The sequence below is a fragment of the Aquila chrysaetos genome, chromosome 22 (assembly GCF_900496995.4).
Source record: "Aquila chrysaetos chrysaetos chromosome 22, bAquChr1.4, whole genome shotgun sequence".
Classification (NCBI taxonomy): Eukaryota; Metazoa; Chordata; class Aves; order Accipitriformes; family Accipitridae; genus Aquila; species Aquila chrysaetos.
This window is the reverse complement of record NC_044025.1, coordinates 9,876,692-9,892,867: the sequence shown is the minus strand read 5'-3', so window position 1 is coordinate 9,892,867 and position 16,176 is coordinate 9,876,692. Positions and strand designations below refer to the sequence as shown.

The 16,176-nt window shown below is 63.6% G+C and overlaps 2 protein-coding genes across 3 annotated transcripts; one reads left to right on the top strand and one right to left on the bottom strand.

Annotated features, from left to right (window-relative positions):
* The first annotated feature begins 1,701 nt into the window (after window positions 1-1,701).
* On the top strand, window positions 1,702-4,994 carry PCYOX1L (prenylcysteine oxidase 1 like). 2 transcript variants are annotated; one of them, XM_029998462.2, is made up of 6 exons: window positions 1,702-1,807; window positions 2,148-2,354; window positions 2,842-3,016; window positions 3,106-3,317; window positions 3,416-3,556; window positions 4,173-4,994. In XM_029998462.2, the coding sequence occupies exons 1-6, from the start codon at window positions 1,717-1,719 to the stop codon at window positions 4,829-4,831; spliced, it is 1,485 nt and encodes a 494-aa protein (XP_029854322.1). In that variant the 5' UTR covers window positions 1,702-1,716; the 3' UTR covers window positions 4,832-4,994. The 2 variants fall into 2 exon arrangements, with proteins under 2 accessions (XP_029854322.1, XP_029854321.1); XM_029998461.2 differs by having other exon boundaries at window positions 1,780-1,807; window positions 2,216-2,354.
* A 523-nt stretch (window positions 4,995-5,517) lies between these two features.
* On the bottom strand, window positions 5,518-8,217 carry IL17B (interleukin 17B). Its single transcript, XM_029998072.2, has 3 exons — window positions 7,849-8,217; window positions 6,600-6,886; window positions 5,518-6,372 (listed from the first exon to the last, which is right to left on the bottom strand). The coding sequence occupies exons 1-3, from the start codon at window positions 7,867-7,869 to the stop codon at window positions 6,117-6,119; spliced, it is 564 nt and encodes a 187-aa protein (XP_029853932.1). The 5' UTR covers window positions 7,870-8,217; the 3' UTR covers window positions 5,518-6,116.
* Between the last annotated feature and the right edge of the window lie 7,959 nt (window positions 8,218-16,176).

The following is a 16,176-nucleotide window of genomic DNA, read 5'->3' as shown; positions in this document are numbered from 1 at the left end:
ATCTGCCAGCGAAGTCCTCTTGTGATTGTGGACTCGTTCTGCCTAAAAGCAGCTGTGGTGGCATTGCTCGGTGTTCGCTAACCAGACTAGACCAGGAAATACTGCTGCCTGCTGCTGTGTTAGTAATTTCTGGCTCTGCTGGTTTTTCTCTGTAGCAACAGGGAGAGTTGGGAGTTTTCAAACCACAGCCACCGCCATCTGCAGAAAAGCATCGGAGGTTGTGAGCAGGGGGAAGAGCATTTTGCTTATGGCACGGTATTGCAGAACGCCTGCATGCAGGGCATGGTCTGCCGTGAGAGGGAGGCGATCAGGAGCGGTGCTCACCCGGACTCCTAGAAGCGTTGCTGCATGTACAGCCAGATTTTTTGTCGCCCACAGCCATGGTGAAATCAGGCTGGTTAAGTAAGAGCTTGTTAAAACCTGAGGCGTGCTGCAAAGATATTTGTGTGCTGTGTCTTAAGCAGCTTTGGGAACGTAATCTCCCCATCCTGGGTGGGTTGATACTGCCCATTGTAAGGGCTTGGGTGAGCTGAGCTATGGTAGTTTTTGTCTGTGGCCCTCCCCTCCCCCCAAATGTTCATGCCTGAGTTTCTGGGTTGTGCATGCTCTCCCATGCGGGAACTCTGAAGCGGTTGCTGGCTGGAGGAAAGGAGGGGGCCTGTGCTTGTGTTGTGTTTCTCCTGAGACAAAGTTCAGATGACGGATTCTCAAACTAAATTTTGTCCCTTGGTACAGAGCCAGCCCTGGGCTACAGCAGGCTCTGGGTCTGTCATTACATGTCCTACCTGTTCCAGTTTTTGCTTAGTCTTTGCTATCCTTTGTAATCTGAGTAGCACCAGGCTCTCGGATGGCATGCCCATGGCACAAGCTGCTGGCTGTTGGGCACCTTGTTTTGCCCAGGGCAGAAAAGTGTAAGCAAAAGCTTGAAATGCCCTTGCTTGATGCATGAACCACCGCAGGATGCAGCCTGTTCCCCTCCGCCGGGTACTGAGCCCTGCGTGCCGTTGCCCATGTACAGACTGAGCATGTGGAAATGTGCTCCGGCAGCAGCTTGGCCCGAGTACTGCCCTACGGTGCAGCCCCAGCACGCTTGCGGCGGGACAGAGGTGGTGCTGGGGGGGGAGCTCCCGGTTTTGGGCCCTCGGTTCCCCATTGGGTTGATTGCGAGTGGGATGCCGCTGAGCATCCTGGTGGGTGCGCAGCCGGCGTGCGAGGAACAGAGGGCACTGAGGATCCTCGCTGCGGCCGTGCCAGGGGTTGTTCGCGTGCCGCACCCAGCACTTCTGGATGTTGAGGGTCTCCTCTGACCCCCAGTGTCGTTCTCGGAGGACGAGTGCTGGGAGATAAGTTGTCACAAGGCCTGCTTTTATGCTGCTGCCGTGTCTCCGGCGAGCCCGGTGCTGCCCCTGTACCGCTCCCCCGAAGCCGGGGAGCAGTCCGAGGCTCCCCGCATCCCTCCGGCTCGGCGGGAACAAAGCCCGCTCCCCTCCCCGTGCTCGCCCCGCTCCTCCTCGCCTTGCCGCCGGCGGCCGGGGCAGGCCTCCCTCCGCTCGCCAGCAGCGGGCTCCCTGCCCGGGCCGGGCCGGGCCGGGGCGGCAGCGGGGGGCCGAGCCTGCGGTAAGGGGCGGGCGGGGCCGGGGCGGGGCCGGGGCGGGGCGGGCGCTGCCGCTGCCGGGACCCGCTCTCCGCGCCGCTCTCCGCGCCGCCGTCCGCGCCATGGCCCCGCCGCCCGCCGCGCTGCTCCTGCCGGCCCTCGCCGCCCTCCTGGCCGCGCCCGCCGCCGCCCGCGCCCCGCCGCGCAGCATCGGTAGGAGCCGGGGGCGGGGGGAGCGTACTGAGGTGGGGAGGGGGCACCCATGCCGGGTACCGGCGGCACCCGGCCTCCTCCCTGCTCGCCTGCTGCCTGCCTCCGGGGGCGGGAGAGGGGAGCTCCGGCATCCCTCCGCGGCGGGAGCAGGGCGCGCTGCCGTGCAGCCCTGCGCCGTCCCCGCGGCATCCCCACGCTCGCACGGGGCGCTGGCCTCTTCCCCAACCCCCCCCCACCGCGGCCGGGGAACCCGGCGCTCCGGGCGGGGGGGCAGCGGCGTCCCCCTGCTCTCTCGGGGCGCGCTGCTGACCCGGCCGCCCTCGCCCCTCTCCGCCGGCAGCCGTGGTGGGCGCCGGGCTGGGCGGCTCGGCCGTCGCCTATTTCCTGCAGCAGCACTTCGGGCCGCAGGTGCAGCTGGACGTGTACGAACCGGCGGGCGTGGGCGGGCGGCTGGCCACCGTCACCGTCAATAAGCAGCAGTACGAGAGCAGGGGAGCCTCCATCCACGCCCTCAGCCTCCACATGCTGGACTTCGTCAAGATCCTGGGTGAGCGCGGGCACCCCAGCGCTTGTAGGGCCTCCCTCCCTGAGCCGGGGGGCTGGGGCGCCCCCCGGGCCGTGCGCTTGGGGCAGCGCGGAGGGCTGCTTCCAGTCCCCCTCGGCACCCCAGGCTTGCGGTCACCCTCTTGCTGTCCCTGCGCCCCAGCCCTGTTGTCCCCTGGAAGAGAAAGTGTCGAGGTGGCACAGGATATCATCGGGGCGAGGGGTCCTGGTGGAATTGGGGGGGGGGGGTGTTCAGAAACTCCCACCAGTTTGTCCCAGTAGGCAGCAGCAACTCCATGGGATGCCTCAACATATAGGATCTGCCTGGGGTCCCAGTGCCCTGGGGTCTCACACTCCCTGATGCTCCTCCGAGAGCGTCTTTGCCCGCATCCCCACCGCGGCGGTGTTTGGCGCTGGCCTTTCCCAGCAGCCGGCCAGCCCCAGGGAGGCGTGCCAGCCCGGCGGGGCCGGGGCCCCTCTGCTCCCTGCAGGCCTCAAGCACCGGCGTGAGGTGGCAGGGAAGAGTGCCATATTCAGCGGGGAGCATTTCGTCCTGGAGGAGACTGACTGGTACCTGCTCAACCTTTTCCGTCTCTGGTGGCACTATGGCATCAGCTTCCTGCGCCTGCAGATGTGGGTGGAGGAGGTGATGGAGAAGTTCATGAGGTAGGAGAGCCTGCGGGGCTGGGGGGATGCAGGGGGTCTTCCCTGGCACCGGAGCATCGCCAGGTGCCCTGTGCTCCTGTCCCTTCCAGGATCTACAAGTACCAGGCGCACGGCTACGCCTTCTCCAGCCTGGAGGAGATGCTGCGCTCGCTGGGGGGAGATGCCTTCGTCAACATGACGCAGCGCTCAGTGGCCGAGTCCTTGCTGGAGGTGGGCGTCACGCAGCGCTTCGTGGACGACGTCATCGCGGCCGTCCTGCGCTCCAGCTACGGGCAGTCGGTGCTGGTGCCCGCCTTTGCAGGTTAAACCGGGGACTCCCTCTCCTCCCCGTGTGACTCTCCTTCCTGGCGTCCCCTCCGCGGGCAGGCTGTTGAGCCACCCTCCTCTTCCTCTCCCCAGGAGCCATGTCGCTGGCGGGGGCCCAGGGCAGCACCTGGGCAGTGGAAGGAGGCAACAAGCTGGTGTGTTCAGGTCTGCTGAAGCTGACCAAAGCCAACGTCATCCCGGCCAGGGTGACGGGCGTCTCTCTGCACAGCTCGGGTGAGCCTGGGCACGGGGTCTGCTCTGGGTGCTGCTGGCCTGGGCGTGGGTCTGGGGGTGCCAGGGCAGGAGGTTGGTGGTGGCAGTGTGGGGATGCTGGGGCAGAGAGCGAGTGTTGGGAGACTGGAGAGCATCCTGGTCCTGGTAAAGCATTTGGGCGAGGGTCTGGGAGTCTGTCCATCTCCTCCCCTTGTCTGATGCGGTGGGGGCCCCGTGGTACGGATCTCGGCCCTGAGGTTCCCCTCTCTCCCTTCTGAGGTCCCTCAGGTCTCTTCTATGGTATCAGCCTTGTTGCAGGCTTGCTCCCCTGTCCAGCACAGCAGAAGGGCTGGGTAGCTGGGGCTTGGGGAGTGGGCTGTGCTGCCCCAATCCTCCTTGCCCCACTAGGCTGGGCAACTTCCCAGCAACTAGGCTGGAAACTTTCTCCCACAGGCTTGATAAAATCTTTCCACTGCGCTAAAGCATCAGCAATTCATCCGTAACCATCAGATGCTATGGTCCAGCACTGGTGTGTACTGGAAAACCAGGGGATGGAGGCCATGCTAGAAAAAAGGGGGCCAAGGCAATACCATCTGGGGCTCAGGGCTACTCCTAACTGTCCACCATATCTTTTCAGAGGGGAGAGCCCTGTACCAGGTGCACTACGAGGGTGGTGAAGGCCATGGCTCAGCTTTCTATGACATGGTGGTTGTGACGACTCCCCTGCACCCCAGCAGGAGCAACTTCACCTTTGAGAACTTTGAGCCGCCCATCGCCGACTTCCCCGGAGCCTTCCAGCCCTCCGTCACCTCTGTGGTGCATGGCTACCTCAACTCCTCCTACTTCGGCTTCCCCGACCCCAAGCTCTTCCCCTTCGCCAGCATCCTCACCACCGACACCCCTGACCTCTTCTTCAATGCCATGGACAACATCTGTCCTGTCAACATCTCAGCAGCTTTCCGTCGCAAGCAGCCCCAGGAGGCCGCGGTGTGGCGTGTCCTCTCCCAGCAGCCGCTGGACAAGCAGCAGCTGAAGACCCTCTTCAGGTCCTACTACTCGGTGCAGGTGACAGAGTGGCAGGCGTATCCCCGCTACGATGCTGCCAAGTCCCTCCCACCCATCGTGCTCCACGAAAACCTCTTCTACCTCAGCAGCGTGGAGTGGGTGGCCAGCTCCATGGAGATGATAGCAGTGGCGGCCAAAAACGTGGCCCTGCTGGCTTACAACCGCTGGCATCAGGACCTGGAGAAAATCGACCAGAAGGACTTGATGCACAAGGTGAAGACCGAGCTGTGACGCCCAGGGGAGGCGGTGGGCTGGGAGCTTCTGCGTGTAGTAGCCTGGGGAGTATTTATTGCCTTGGGGACACCAGGGGGTTTGGGGCTGGGGGAGAAGGGACGGGCTGTGTCCCACATGACTTGAACGTGTGTCACCTTCAGGAATAGAGTCCTGCCCAGTGTTGCTGTGTGTCTGTGCCACGTGCCTCAGTTTCCCTGTTACCCCTCCCCAGGCTCTACTGGAAAGGAGCCTGTGCCTTTTCTGGTGAAAAAGGGTCACTATGCATCTGGTTTTGAGAGGGACCTCAGGGGGCTTTCAAGGATGAGGCTGGCTGGTATCAGCAGCAGATGGGTCCCCCCCAGTAAGCTGCCTGGCTCCCACGGCAGCCTCTCCTGCCTTCCTGGCTTTGTCCCCGGGGAGCTCGGTGGTAAGGCTGGCTCCGGCTGGGGCACGATGTCCCGTGGCCTCTCCCGTGCCATGCGTGCATGGATCCTAGCCCCGCTCGCTGGCCCAGCACCCCGGGAATGGGCGTGCGAGGTGGGCTGTCACAGGTCCTGGCTTGCAGGGAGAGGTGCCTGCTGCAGTGCGCTCCCTGTTTCCAGGGGTGTCCAGGCTTCCCTGAGCAAGGTTTTGGGGGGTGGAAGAACCTCGCCGGGAGAAGGCTGGGCAGCACCCACCCCCGGGCAGGCAGGGCCGGAGGGGCAGCGCGATGGGCCGAGGCAGGGGGCGGCTCAGACGGGGGCCAGCAATGCGCTTTATTGAAGACCTCAGAAGCTGCCAAACCACCGTCCGCTTGCCCCGCTCCCTGGGCTGCCTGGCCCTGCGCAGAGGAACTTGTAGGTGGGCTGGGGAGGGTTGGGCGCTCCCGGAGCTGCTGCACCGATGAGCGAACAAAGGCAAACAGGGACTTTGGGGAGGGAGGAGGCCCGATCCTGCCCAGCCAGAGGGACTGGCGGGCAGCTGCCTCCTTCTCTCCCCCAGCCTGCCCTGCTGAGCTCCTCCCTGGAGGTGAGGGGGCTCGGGGCAGTGTCTTGCTGCAAGGCCGGCCGTGGGAGTGCGTAGCTGGGTGACTTGCAGGGGCTTCCCCCACACTGGGTGTCACAAAGTGGCTGCTTGGTCTGAGGTTGATGGAGTCTGCAGGGGAATTTTGGGGAACTCTTGTAGCTGGAATTGCCTTGCACAGGGGCTCTTCTCACCCTGATGCTCAGCTGGTGACCCTCTCCGAGAGGGCTGGACAAGCTCAGGAAGCAAGAGCAGGCTGGTTAGATGCCCACAGGTAGCTGCAGCGGTTAGTTTTGCAACCTCAGAAGATGCAGGTGCAGCCCACAGCGATGGTCTCCATGACCATCTGGTACTTCTTTTGACACTTCTTCCCAGAAGGCTTGTGCCCCACGTCGTCCAGCACCTGGCAGAGCAGCCGGCGGACGGGCAGCCGGCTGTAGATGGGAATGCTGGCCATGGTGCGGTCCTCCTGCATCGTGAAGGGGTTGATACAGCCAGTGCAGAGGCATCGGGCCTCAGGGATGTCTGCCGGGATCCGTGTTGCGTCGTGGTTTATGCTGGAGGAGAGGGAAAGCAAGATGATGCTGGAGAGACGGTGAGATGGGGGGCAGTGGGCAGCTGGGGACAGGCAGGGCAATGCCTCCGCAGGGTGAAATGGGATGCTGCGTTGCATCGCACTCCCCGGCAGCCACCGCAGCCCCATGATGCTGGAGCCGTGGCCACCGCGGCGCTTGCTGGCACAGAGCCACCGTGCGTGTCCCCGAGGTCCCTGCCCCAAGCTCACCTGTAGGCCCAGGGGGACAGGCTCCTCCGGTTGGACCTCCAGAGCCTCAAGTTGACCTGGCACTTGGTGTCGCCCGGCTCAGAGCTGTTCCTCAGCTGGCGCACCATGTCCTGGATGCTGCGCTCGTAGTCTGCCATGGTGGTATAGGGGTCGTCCAGAGCCCAGGCGAGGGCAGGGGCAGCCGTGGGGGGCCGCGTCAGACCCCTTCTCCTGCCCTTCGCTGCCTTGCTTTGGTCCTTCGCTTCGGGGACCAGGACCATGGCAAAGGTGAAGATGCAGAGGAGAAGCTGAGGAGGAAGGAGGATGGTGCATGGCTGCCCGGGCTGCAGGGCTGGCACAGAAGGGGAGCTCTCCTACCTCCCATGGGTCACTGGCTGGTGGCAGGACCGCATTGACTTTGGGGTGGCATGTGCAACCCCCAAAGGGCAACGCTGGCCTGTGGGCGAGACCCGTGGAAGCACGCGAGGGCAGTGTGCAGGGGTGGTGGGCACACGGTTGTGGTGAGACCCTAGCCCAGGCCCCAGCGGATGCGTGTGGCTGCAAAGTCCCTTGTCCTGGTTGCAGCTGGCAATCTGCATTGCCCAAAGTGCCCCTGCCCGAGCCATGCCCGGTCCCTTCCCTGTCCACCCCGAGGCAGCTGTGTGCTGGGAGGGATGGGGACGCCCTCGGCTCAGGCTGTACCTGGGCAGCCTCTGGTTTAAAAGGAGCTTTAGAGATGAGACAGTCAAGAATGGCATCTTTATCCAAACTCTCCTCTCCCTCCCTCTGTGCTCCGAGGACGGTGAGAGAGAAAAGAAAGATGCTTTTTCCTTTCCTTCTCCCCCTGGCGTCGCAGGGCCAAGCTCCCGTGTGCTGACACCCGGCACGGTGCCCAGCGGCAAACAAAGTTGCTTTCTGTAGTGCTGCTCCCTGCTATTCGTGTCCCTGTAGCCAGCCGCAGGCAGCCCCGCACCCTGCCCTCCGTCCTGCAGCCCTTCCCATGGGTGTGCGGTGCCCCGGGGCAGGGACCGCTCAGCGGGGCCGTTTTCCCCCTCTGATGCCAGACTGTCCGGTCGGACTGTCACGGCTTTGCTCTCCGAGGCTGTTGCATCCTCACCGTGCCAGGCGTGGGAGCGATGGGCCTGGCAGGCCACAGCGTGCATCTCCAAAGCAAACAAACCTAGGTAGCCACCCGTAAACAAGCGTGCAAATAATTACATTAAAGAAGGAAAACGAGGAGCAAGCCGTTAGCTGCCATGCAGTCACCTACCAGGTTTGGAGCCCGCTCCATCGCCGCGGAGGGGCTGCCGGCTGCCGTCCTGCAGTGTGGCTGGCACCAGCGAGCCGGGGAGCTAAAAAGGGAAAGCCTCAGCCCCTGGCTCCGCTCTGCCGGAGGTGTGTCCGGTCCCCGAGGTGCCAGCGAGCCTCGGCGCCAGCAGGGCGAGGGGCCAGCATGGTCTGGGACTCGGCCACCAGCCGCCTCTCCCCGGGTGCTGGCTCCACCTGCGGCTGTGGCTGTGGACGGTGGCGGGTCCCCTCTGGACCAGGCAGCCCGGAGGGGCTTGCTGCGCAAAACCTTGTGCCGGGGAGGGGGTTTGGGCTCTGTTGGTGCCACCAGCGTGGTCACAGCCCTGCTGGGGCCAGGAGGGACGTGGCTGCTGGGCTGGAGGAGCAGGGGCTTGCGGGAAGACCGGGGGCGGGATGTGTCCTGCGCTGGCAGCAAGGTGTGCAGGTAGCCTGGGGCTGTCCTGCTGTCTCTGTGGGGACAGCTGAGGGCCTGCAGTCATCCGTGTGCCACCGCCAGCTCTGCTGTCCCTAGGAGCCACCAGACCCTTCTGCCCAGCGGTGAGGCTATGGCAGCCATCACTTCTTGGACCCCTGGTCTGTCTGTCCCAAACCCTTCCCCTCCTGCTGTCCCCAAACCCGTCCCCAACCCCTGGCAGTGGGGACAGACCAGCTCTGCTCACAGCCGGCCTTGGGGCTGGGTCCCAGAGCTGCAGGGTGGCTGGTGTTAGCGGTGGGGTGCTGCCCCTGCCGTGCTTGCCCCGGCTTCCCGGGGCCAAGCATTGGGATGCAGGCTGCTGCGGTGGGGGAAACTGAGGCACGGGAGGTGCCGGCTGCGACGCCCCGTCCCAGGGAGGGGGGAAAAGGGGCCTCCTTCGGGAGGGGGCTGGCCCGGGGCGTGGACTGGGGGCTGCAGCACCCCGGCATTGCAGCCCCTCCCCTGCCCTGGGCTGTCCCCGTCCCTGCGGCCAGGCAGCCGCTGTGCCACACGATGGTGCTGTCTTCCACGCAACCGCACCGCCAGCCCTCCGTCCTTGCCCTCTGCATCCCTCCTCCGCAACTTCCCTCCCTCCATCCCTCCTCCCCTCCATCCATCCCTCCATCCCTCCTCCCCTGCCAGCCCCCGCCGGCCGCGGGAGGCGGCGGTGCCCGGTGCTGCTCCCCACGCTCACGGACGGCAGGGTCTGCCCCGCTCCTTTGGAGGGGCCCTTTACATCGTTAGGGCTGCTGCCCCCGGAGGCCGGGCGGCGCTGGGGGGCTGCTCCACCTCTCTTTGGTGTTTTCTGCCTCCCCTTTCATCCCTCCCCAGCACCACCACCTTTTGTGGCAGCACCAGATGTTGAGTTTCCCTCTGCCTCCCGACTTGCTGTACATCCCCAGGGGTTTGAAGGCCCTTGTGATTTGTAGGGCGGCGGGAAATTTCCACCTCCTTTTCCTAGTCCAGGAACTGGGCCTCTAGAAAACTCCGCAAATAGGGTAAAACTCACTGCACCCCCAATTCACACCACCCCTCTCCTCCTCCCAGCCCCACCATCCCCGGGATGCAGCAGGGAACGCAGCCCAGCTACTCCCACCCACAGGGGAGCCCCAGCCCACGTTAACATCTCCAAGAACAGCCCCAGAACAGCATTTCAGGGGCTTTGCCATCCCCTCGGGTGAGGTCTGATGCTGTGCATTGAGCACAGCATGTCCCTTTTGTCACCTCGGGGATCTGGCCGAGGGGACCTGGCCGTAGCAGGGGTCCTGCAGCCACCTTGCCTTCGCTGCACCGGCTGGTACGGCAGTGCCCGGCCCTCCACTACCAGCCTTTTCTGGGGTGCCGAGCCAGCCCCTGCCTGCACCCCAGCAATTTCACCCCCTATTCTGTGATACCCCAAGAAGGACCAGCGAGCAGCCCTGGGCCCAGGGAGCCCGGAGGGTGCCGGCCGCCTGCGTGTGCCGCAGCCGCCTGCGTTGTGTCAGCACTCGGCAATGCTGTTTACACATGAGAGAGACTCAGAGGCATCTGCGCCGGCAGCCAATTACCCAGTTTTGATCTTTTTTGGTGAAAAGGAAACCAGGGCTTTTCAGACATGGCCAAATTTGATAAGCTGGGGGAGGCGGGGGCGGGCACGGGCGGCTTTTCCCCACCAGCCTCATGCAAGGGAAGGGGCTGGGGTGCGTGGGCGGCTGGGTTATGGCCAGCCCCTGCCTCCCGGCTGGGACAGGGCAGCCAGTGGGATCTGTGTGCCCGTGCCAGCCGTGGTGTCGCCCCTGTGGGAGTGGGGTTCGCTGGGGTCAGTCCTGTGCGGGGAGGCAAGGGAGCAGGTGGCCAGGAAGGGCTGGAATCCCCCGCATGGCTCTCCTTGGATTGGGCTACCTGGGGGGGAGAGGGGAATGTGCTTTTGGGTTTTGTTGTCTGTGCTCATCCCTGCTACCTCCCCACCACATTGCCCCACTGCCACGGGAAACTTGGGTGGAAAGCAGAGCCTGGAGAGTGGGAACAGGCCCCCAAACAGGGCAGGAGGTGCTGTGAAGATAGGCTCTACCTGCCCCGAGTAAACGCAGGCACATATTTCCCAGGGTCACCGTCACAGAACCTGCTGCCATGCCCCAAGGCAAGCCCGAGCTCCTGGGGTAGGGGGATGCAGGGCAGCTGTGCTGTGCCATGCCATGCTCGGCAGGAGGGATGCACTGGCCAGGGAGCCTGTGGCAGAGCACACGACAGGACCTGCAAGTAGGGGAATGGGGGGAATCAGACCACAATTCCCACCCTGGCAGAAAATAGCTTTTTGCCTTTTTTCAGAAGAAGGAATGGCCCTGCCAGAGCGGGAGCCACTGGCGTGGGGTCTGTGGTCCCCTCCACCTGTGGTGGGCAGTGGGCAGCATCACTGCTGGTGCCACGCTACAGGGCATGGCCACTTCTCCGGGCACCAGGCTGCTCCCGAGCCCGGATCCTCCGTGCTGGGATCAGGCCCCAGCACACCTGAGCACACACACACCCATGGACCCGGCGGCCAGGGCCGGTGGGAGCTGCCGGCACAACCACGGCACCTCCCATCTCTGCGTGAGCAACATTTTCCACTCATCAAACATAAGCATGCTCCAGTGAGCTGGCCTCGCCAGAGCCAGCCCCGCGCCACGGCAGGGAGGAGGGCTGGGGCCGGGGACCTCCCGTGTCCCCCCACCGCTCCCCGGCAGGTAGCACCCGGCCGAGCCGGCAGCGCGGTGCTCACATCCATATTTGCACAAAGGCCCGCTCAGCGCGTGAGTGGCTCCGCAGACGCCTGGGCCAAAAAGGCTTATTTTAAGCTTGCTGGAAAAAGAACATTGTTTGGTGGGAATTAAAACTCCTCGTTCTCAAAAAAGGGAAAAACAAAAAGTGCTTAATTCTGCCGGCTCCTGCCGTTGCATAAACACAGAGCCACAGCCTGGCTGGCGAGGGTGGCCAGGAATTCGTTGCTGGCATCGAACGGGGTGGGTGCCCTCCCCCGGGCAGCTGTCATGGGACACGGACCCATCTCCTCCCATGCCCCTGTGCTGCCGGCACTGTCTCCAGAATCCCCTCCCTGGTAGGAAGGGTTTTCCCGTGGGAGGGAAGAGGCATCCCCCCATGTGGGTGCTGCGGCTGCAGAGCCACCCTGAGGTGCCGGGGTGCCGTGGGCAGGAGGGGTGACCGTGGTGGCTGTGAGAGGGGCTGGACGAGCTGTCGGCAGCCCGGGGTCTTGCCGCACCTGGGTTCTACATCGAAGGACAGTATTATTCATATAACCCTCATCCAGCTGTCTCGGCGGCCCTTCTGCCTTCTTGGATGGGGAGCTGGGTGACGCTCTGGGCTGTCTGTAAATCACGCCCTTTGGATCACACGTGTGAGATAACAGCCGGGCTTTGGCATCGGGAGGCAGAGCTGTGCAGGGTTGTCCTTTGGGGCTGGGGGCCGTGGGGGCAGCAGCACCCCAGCCTGCCCAGCCCTAGGCAGGAGGCTCACGGGGGGCCAGAGGCGTCGGGAGAGCAGCCGCCGGCAGCGCCGGGACGGCGGGGCGGGAGGGAAGGTGCACGTCCGGCACATCCTGCTGCGGCCCCGCCGGAGCATCCATCAGCCGCCCAGCGTTTACAGCACGTTGCTGGTTACACGATCCAGATGCACAGGTTCCTCCTGCCCCGCTCCTCTCCTGCTTTTTGTTTTCTTTTGCTTTCTGCTCCTGGAGATGGACCTGATGGAAAAAGGCTGCTCTCCCACTCCCTGTGTTGGAAACACCCGCTTCCTTCCGCCCCTGCCCGGCACAGCGCCCGGTGCAGTGCGGACAGCTGCCCCGGCGGCTCCCTTCTGCTGCTGCCCCACATCTGGCTCACCCTATGGCAGCTGGGGCGGGGGGGGGGGGGGCGGTGTGAGGGCACAGCAGGGACAGACCCTGATCCCAGCGGGACCCCTCTGGGTGCTCTGCGTGGGGCAGCCCCAGCTCCCCATAGGATGGAGCAGGGCAGAGCTGTGGTCTTCTCCAGGCAGGGAGGCTGCAGGAACCGCCGAGGCACTACCCGGGCACAGATCCCGTCAGCCTACCAAACCTGATGGGCACCTGGCCCTGTGCTCTGCTCCCCCCATGTCCCCCACGCTTACCCTCCTGCCTTCCCCAGCCCTTTGGGCTCCTGGCCTCAGCCTGTACTGGCTGTGCCCCACTGCCCACCAGCACACAGCATGGGTGGGAAGTGTTGGGTTTCCAAATAACTCGGTTTTGCTTCCCCCTGCAGCCTAAGGCAGCCACCGTGGTGGTCAGACACCAACCCCTGAGCGCTTTGGAGGGGTGGCTGCATTTCGTGCTGGATTGCAAAGGTGAGACACAGTCCTGCCAGGACACCCTCTGCATCCCAGCTCCTGGCCACGGGAAGGGCTGGCCCTCCAGCCCCGTGTAGGAGCAGCCTGGAGCCATCCCTGCTGCCCGCCCTGTAAGGCCACGGGGCTGGAGGGAGCTCCCAGAGATGTGCTTCCAGGGCAGTGATGCCCTCCGGGTCTGCGAGGAGAAAGCCTCTTATTTTTAGGGCTTTGGTGACTTTTGCTTGTGGGCAGGCATCCAAGTTCCCAGTTTCTCAGGGCAAGGCAGAAGGCGGAGGTAAATGGAAAGTTCAGCGGTGACACTGACGTCTGCCCTGGCAGGTCATGCTCAAGTCAAACCTCTCCTCCCTGCAGCCCTGGGCACGCAGCCACAGAGTCGTCACCGGGGGGGAACTGGTAGTTTGAAGTCAGGGCAGAAAGTCATCTGCCCTGGTCCCCATCCTCTGTTCCTACATGCTGCTGTTTCAGCAGTCCGTGGAGAGAAGGGATTTACAAAGCAGCACAGGCCAGTCCTGAAGGTGACCTTCAGAGCTGCTCCAGCCCAGCTTGCCCATTAATCACACCGTCCTGCCCCTGCAACGGAAACGGCGCATGCATGAGGGCGAGGGAGGCAAGGACTGCCTGCTCTCGGGTGTAATAATATACGGGCTCAGAAATGCCCGCCTGCCCCCCAGCAGCCCCCTCTGATGTCAGGCAGCAGATGAAAAGGCTGTATATTCGGTGTGTTTGGATGTTAGCAGGGCTCATGGGAGAGAGGTTTCTCTTATTGCTCCCTGGGCTCTCGGGAAGGTGGGAGCAGCCCCGCAGAGCCTGCCCGGGGGCTCTCTCTCCATCGCTGCCTTGTGGCATCACCCCGTGCACGGCAGCCAGCGGTCCCCTCACCACCTGCCTGGGACGGGAGCGGGGCTGTCCGGGACCACTCGGGCCCTCACGCCCAGCCAAGGGGGCTGGAGGTTGATGGAGGGTGGGGAAAAAAAGAAAATCACTTTTGTGGAGATACTGAAACTGAATCTGCCATGAGGAGGGATCGCTGGGCAGCATCTTAGAGAAGGAGTAACAAAAACAAACCCGCGCCAAGGAATCCTGCTTTGCCCCAAATGTTTTTCTTATGGAGTTGTAATAAGACAAGAGTTGTAAAGATAGTAACCTCCTAAACATTACCTTATTAAGGCTTCTCAGAAACCACAGGGCACGACCCCTCTGGGTCATGGAACAAGAGAGCAGCATCCAGCGAACAAACAGAGGCTAACGTTACATTTTTCACTTCATTTAGGAAACCTGGTTTCTAATTATAGGGTTTGTTTAATGGCAGCAGTTAGTTGTGCTTCACTCAAAGCCAGCCCACCGAGAGCAGGGGCTGTGTGGCCATGCGGAGGGGAGAGGGGACTGAGGGCGGCGGGGACCAGGAGTTGCCGGCTCCGTGCTGGCTCCCAGTGAGGCTGCTGGGCTCCCAGGGCACGGGATGGGGATGAGCTCGGTACCCTTGGGCATGGGGTACCCGACACAGCAAGGGGTATGGGGGTCGGATGCGGCACGGGAGGGCTCCGTGCCCAGGGAGGAGCCCCAGCGTGTCCTGGGGACACGCCACACGTGCTGTCCTAGCTCTGTGCCGCACACCAAGGCTTATCTGCAGCGGAGGGAGGGGGATGCCCCTGCTGCGGGGTGGCATGCGGCAGGGCTGCGCGCTGTACAGTTCCTTTCACATGTCCAGCCCAGCCCGGGCTCGGCCCCGCACCCCAGTGACTGCAGGCAGACCCGCTGGGAGCTGGCTGCTCCTGGGCCATGGCAAAATCGAGGCTTGTCCTGCCACGGGGCTACTAGATCTCTGTGCGTGCAGGGATTGAAACAAGCAGGGTTGGGGTTTTTTTTCCAGTCTGCTGCCAGCAGCTGCAGGAAAGTCCTTCATATTCCTGGCCAGGTACCTCGATGATGGCTCTGGCTCCTTGGAGGACACCAGCTGCCTCTCTCCCTCCTCCCCGGTTTGGGCATGCTGCGGGCAGGTTCAGGCACTGCCACTCCAGTCCCTGCTCTCCTGGCAGATGCTGAGCATCCCCCGGGGCTGTGCTGGCATTTGCTTTCCCATGTTTTGTACTCACCCCCGCCGGGTAGTGCTGGCCTGCCAGCCCTGCGGTCCCCACTGCAGAGAAGGGAGCAGGGCTGAGCACATGGTAGTTCCCGCATTTCCCTGTTTTGTGATGGCCTGGCCGTGGTGTTCATTGCTGCAGGGTGTCTGGAGCGGAGAGAGATGTGAGTGTGTGCACGTGAGTGTCTGTGTGTGTGTAGTGGTGCAAAAAGCACAGTTTGGTTCCCTGCTTCTCCTTTACCGCAGCTGGCAGGGCAGCAACCTCCCGGACGACTCGCCCCCTCCCTCCCTGAACCCTGTTGCTGGTACAGCTCCTCTGCACTGGTTTTGCTCCCCACTGTCCCCCCGCTCGCACCTCAGGGCACCGTCCCCAGAGCCAGCTGGCTGGCTGGGTGCTCCGCAGCAGCCTGGCCAGCCGCTGCCTCTCCTCCTCACCTCTTTAACTCCCAAAGCGACTTGCCCACGCTCCCTCTTACCAGCTGTGGGTGTTTCTCCAGCAGCTGAACAAAACCAGGCTAGCCAGTTCAGAGCTGGCTTTGCCAGCTTGATTGCTTTCACCTCCCCCAGGTGAGCTGGGTGACTCTGAGCACCCATCTCCCTGCCAGCCGAAGGCAGCAGGGCTTCATTTCCAGCCCTGACCCTCCAGAGATGCCTGCAGCCATCCAGAGCTGTGCTGGGCCGGTGGCCACCCAGTTTGCAGGGGCGCAAGGCTAGTGGGGCGAGGGGGCTGGTGGCCAGCCATGGCCTCAGTGTGGGAGGGATGTCTCGGGGCGGGGGAGGGACACAGAGGTGCTGCAGGGATGTTTGGCTCCTGTAGCAGGGGCTTCAGTGCTGAAGTGGTGCCTAAGTCTGGGGCAGCCGGAGGGATGCCAAGCACTCCACACCATCCCTGTACAAAGCCTGGCACGAAGGCAGAGGGGCCCCGGTCCTGGCTTTGGGGCTGTCCCCAGCTCCCAGGCTTGGGGGTCCGGGGACGGTAGGGCCCCTCTCCTTTCCTGGCCCCTCCGGGATGTGTCGCTGGTGGAAGTCCTGCCCCACCAGACTCTTACTCTGTTTGTCCCCCCTGAGACTAGGGCAGTGCATGAACGTCCCCAGGCACCAGGAGTGCTCAGCAGCCACTGCTGCCGCTGTGCCTGTGCATGGCTCAGGATCGAGCTCCTTCCCACGAGCCAGGGGACCTCTCAGGGCATGAGACCCCAGAGACCAGCTCTTTGCTCCCCCCAGGGAGTGACACCACCTTGGAAAACCCGGAGGAGAAGCTGTTGGTGCCTCCCCCTGGCTCTCCCTCAGTTATCGCTCGCTGCAGAGGACCCCGCAGCGGCTGCTTCCTCCTCCTTCGGAGCCGTGCTCCGCTGCTGGCTTCACTGCCTGGGGGGATCCCAGCACAGCCCTGCAAACAGCTGTATCACCCGGAGAGCCTC

Coding starts and splice junctions, on each gene's coding strand:
- PCYOX1L (XM_029998462.2), top strand. CDS start 1,717: ATGGCCCCGCCGCCCGCCGCGCTGCTCCTGCCGGCCCTCGCCGCCCTC. Junction 1,808..2,147: donor CGCCCCGCCGCGCAGCATCG/GTAGGAGCCGGG, acceptor CTCCGCCGGCAG/CCGTGGTGGGCGCCGGGCTG. Junction 2,355..2,841: donor GGACTTCGTCAAGATCCTGG/GTGAGCGCGGGC, acceptor TGCTCCCTGCAG/GCCTCAAGCACCGGCGTGAG.
- IL17B (XM_029998072.2), bottom strand. CDS start 7,869: ATGGAGCGGGCTCCAAACCTG. Junction 6,887..7,848: donor TGGAGCGGGCTCCAAACCTG/GTAGGTGACTGC, acceptor CTTCCTCCTCAG/CTTCTCCTCTGCATCTTCAC. Junction 6,373..6,599: donor CTGTCCCCCTGGGCCTACAG/GTGAGCTTGGGG, acceptor CCTCTCCTCCAG/CATAAACCACGACGCAACAC.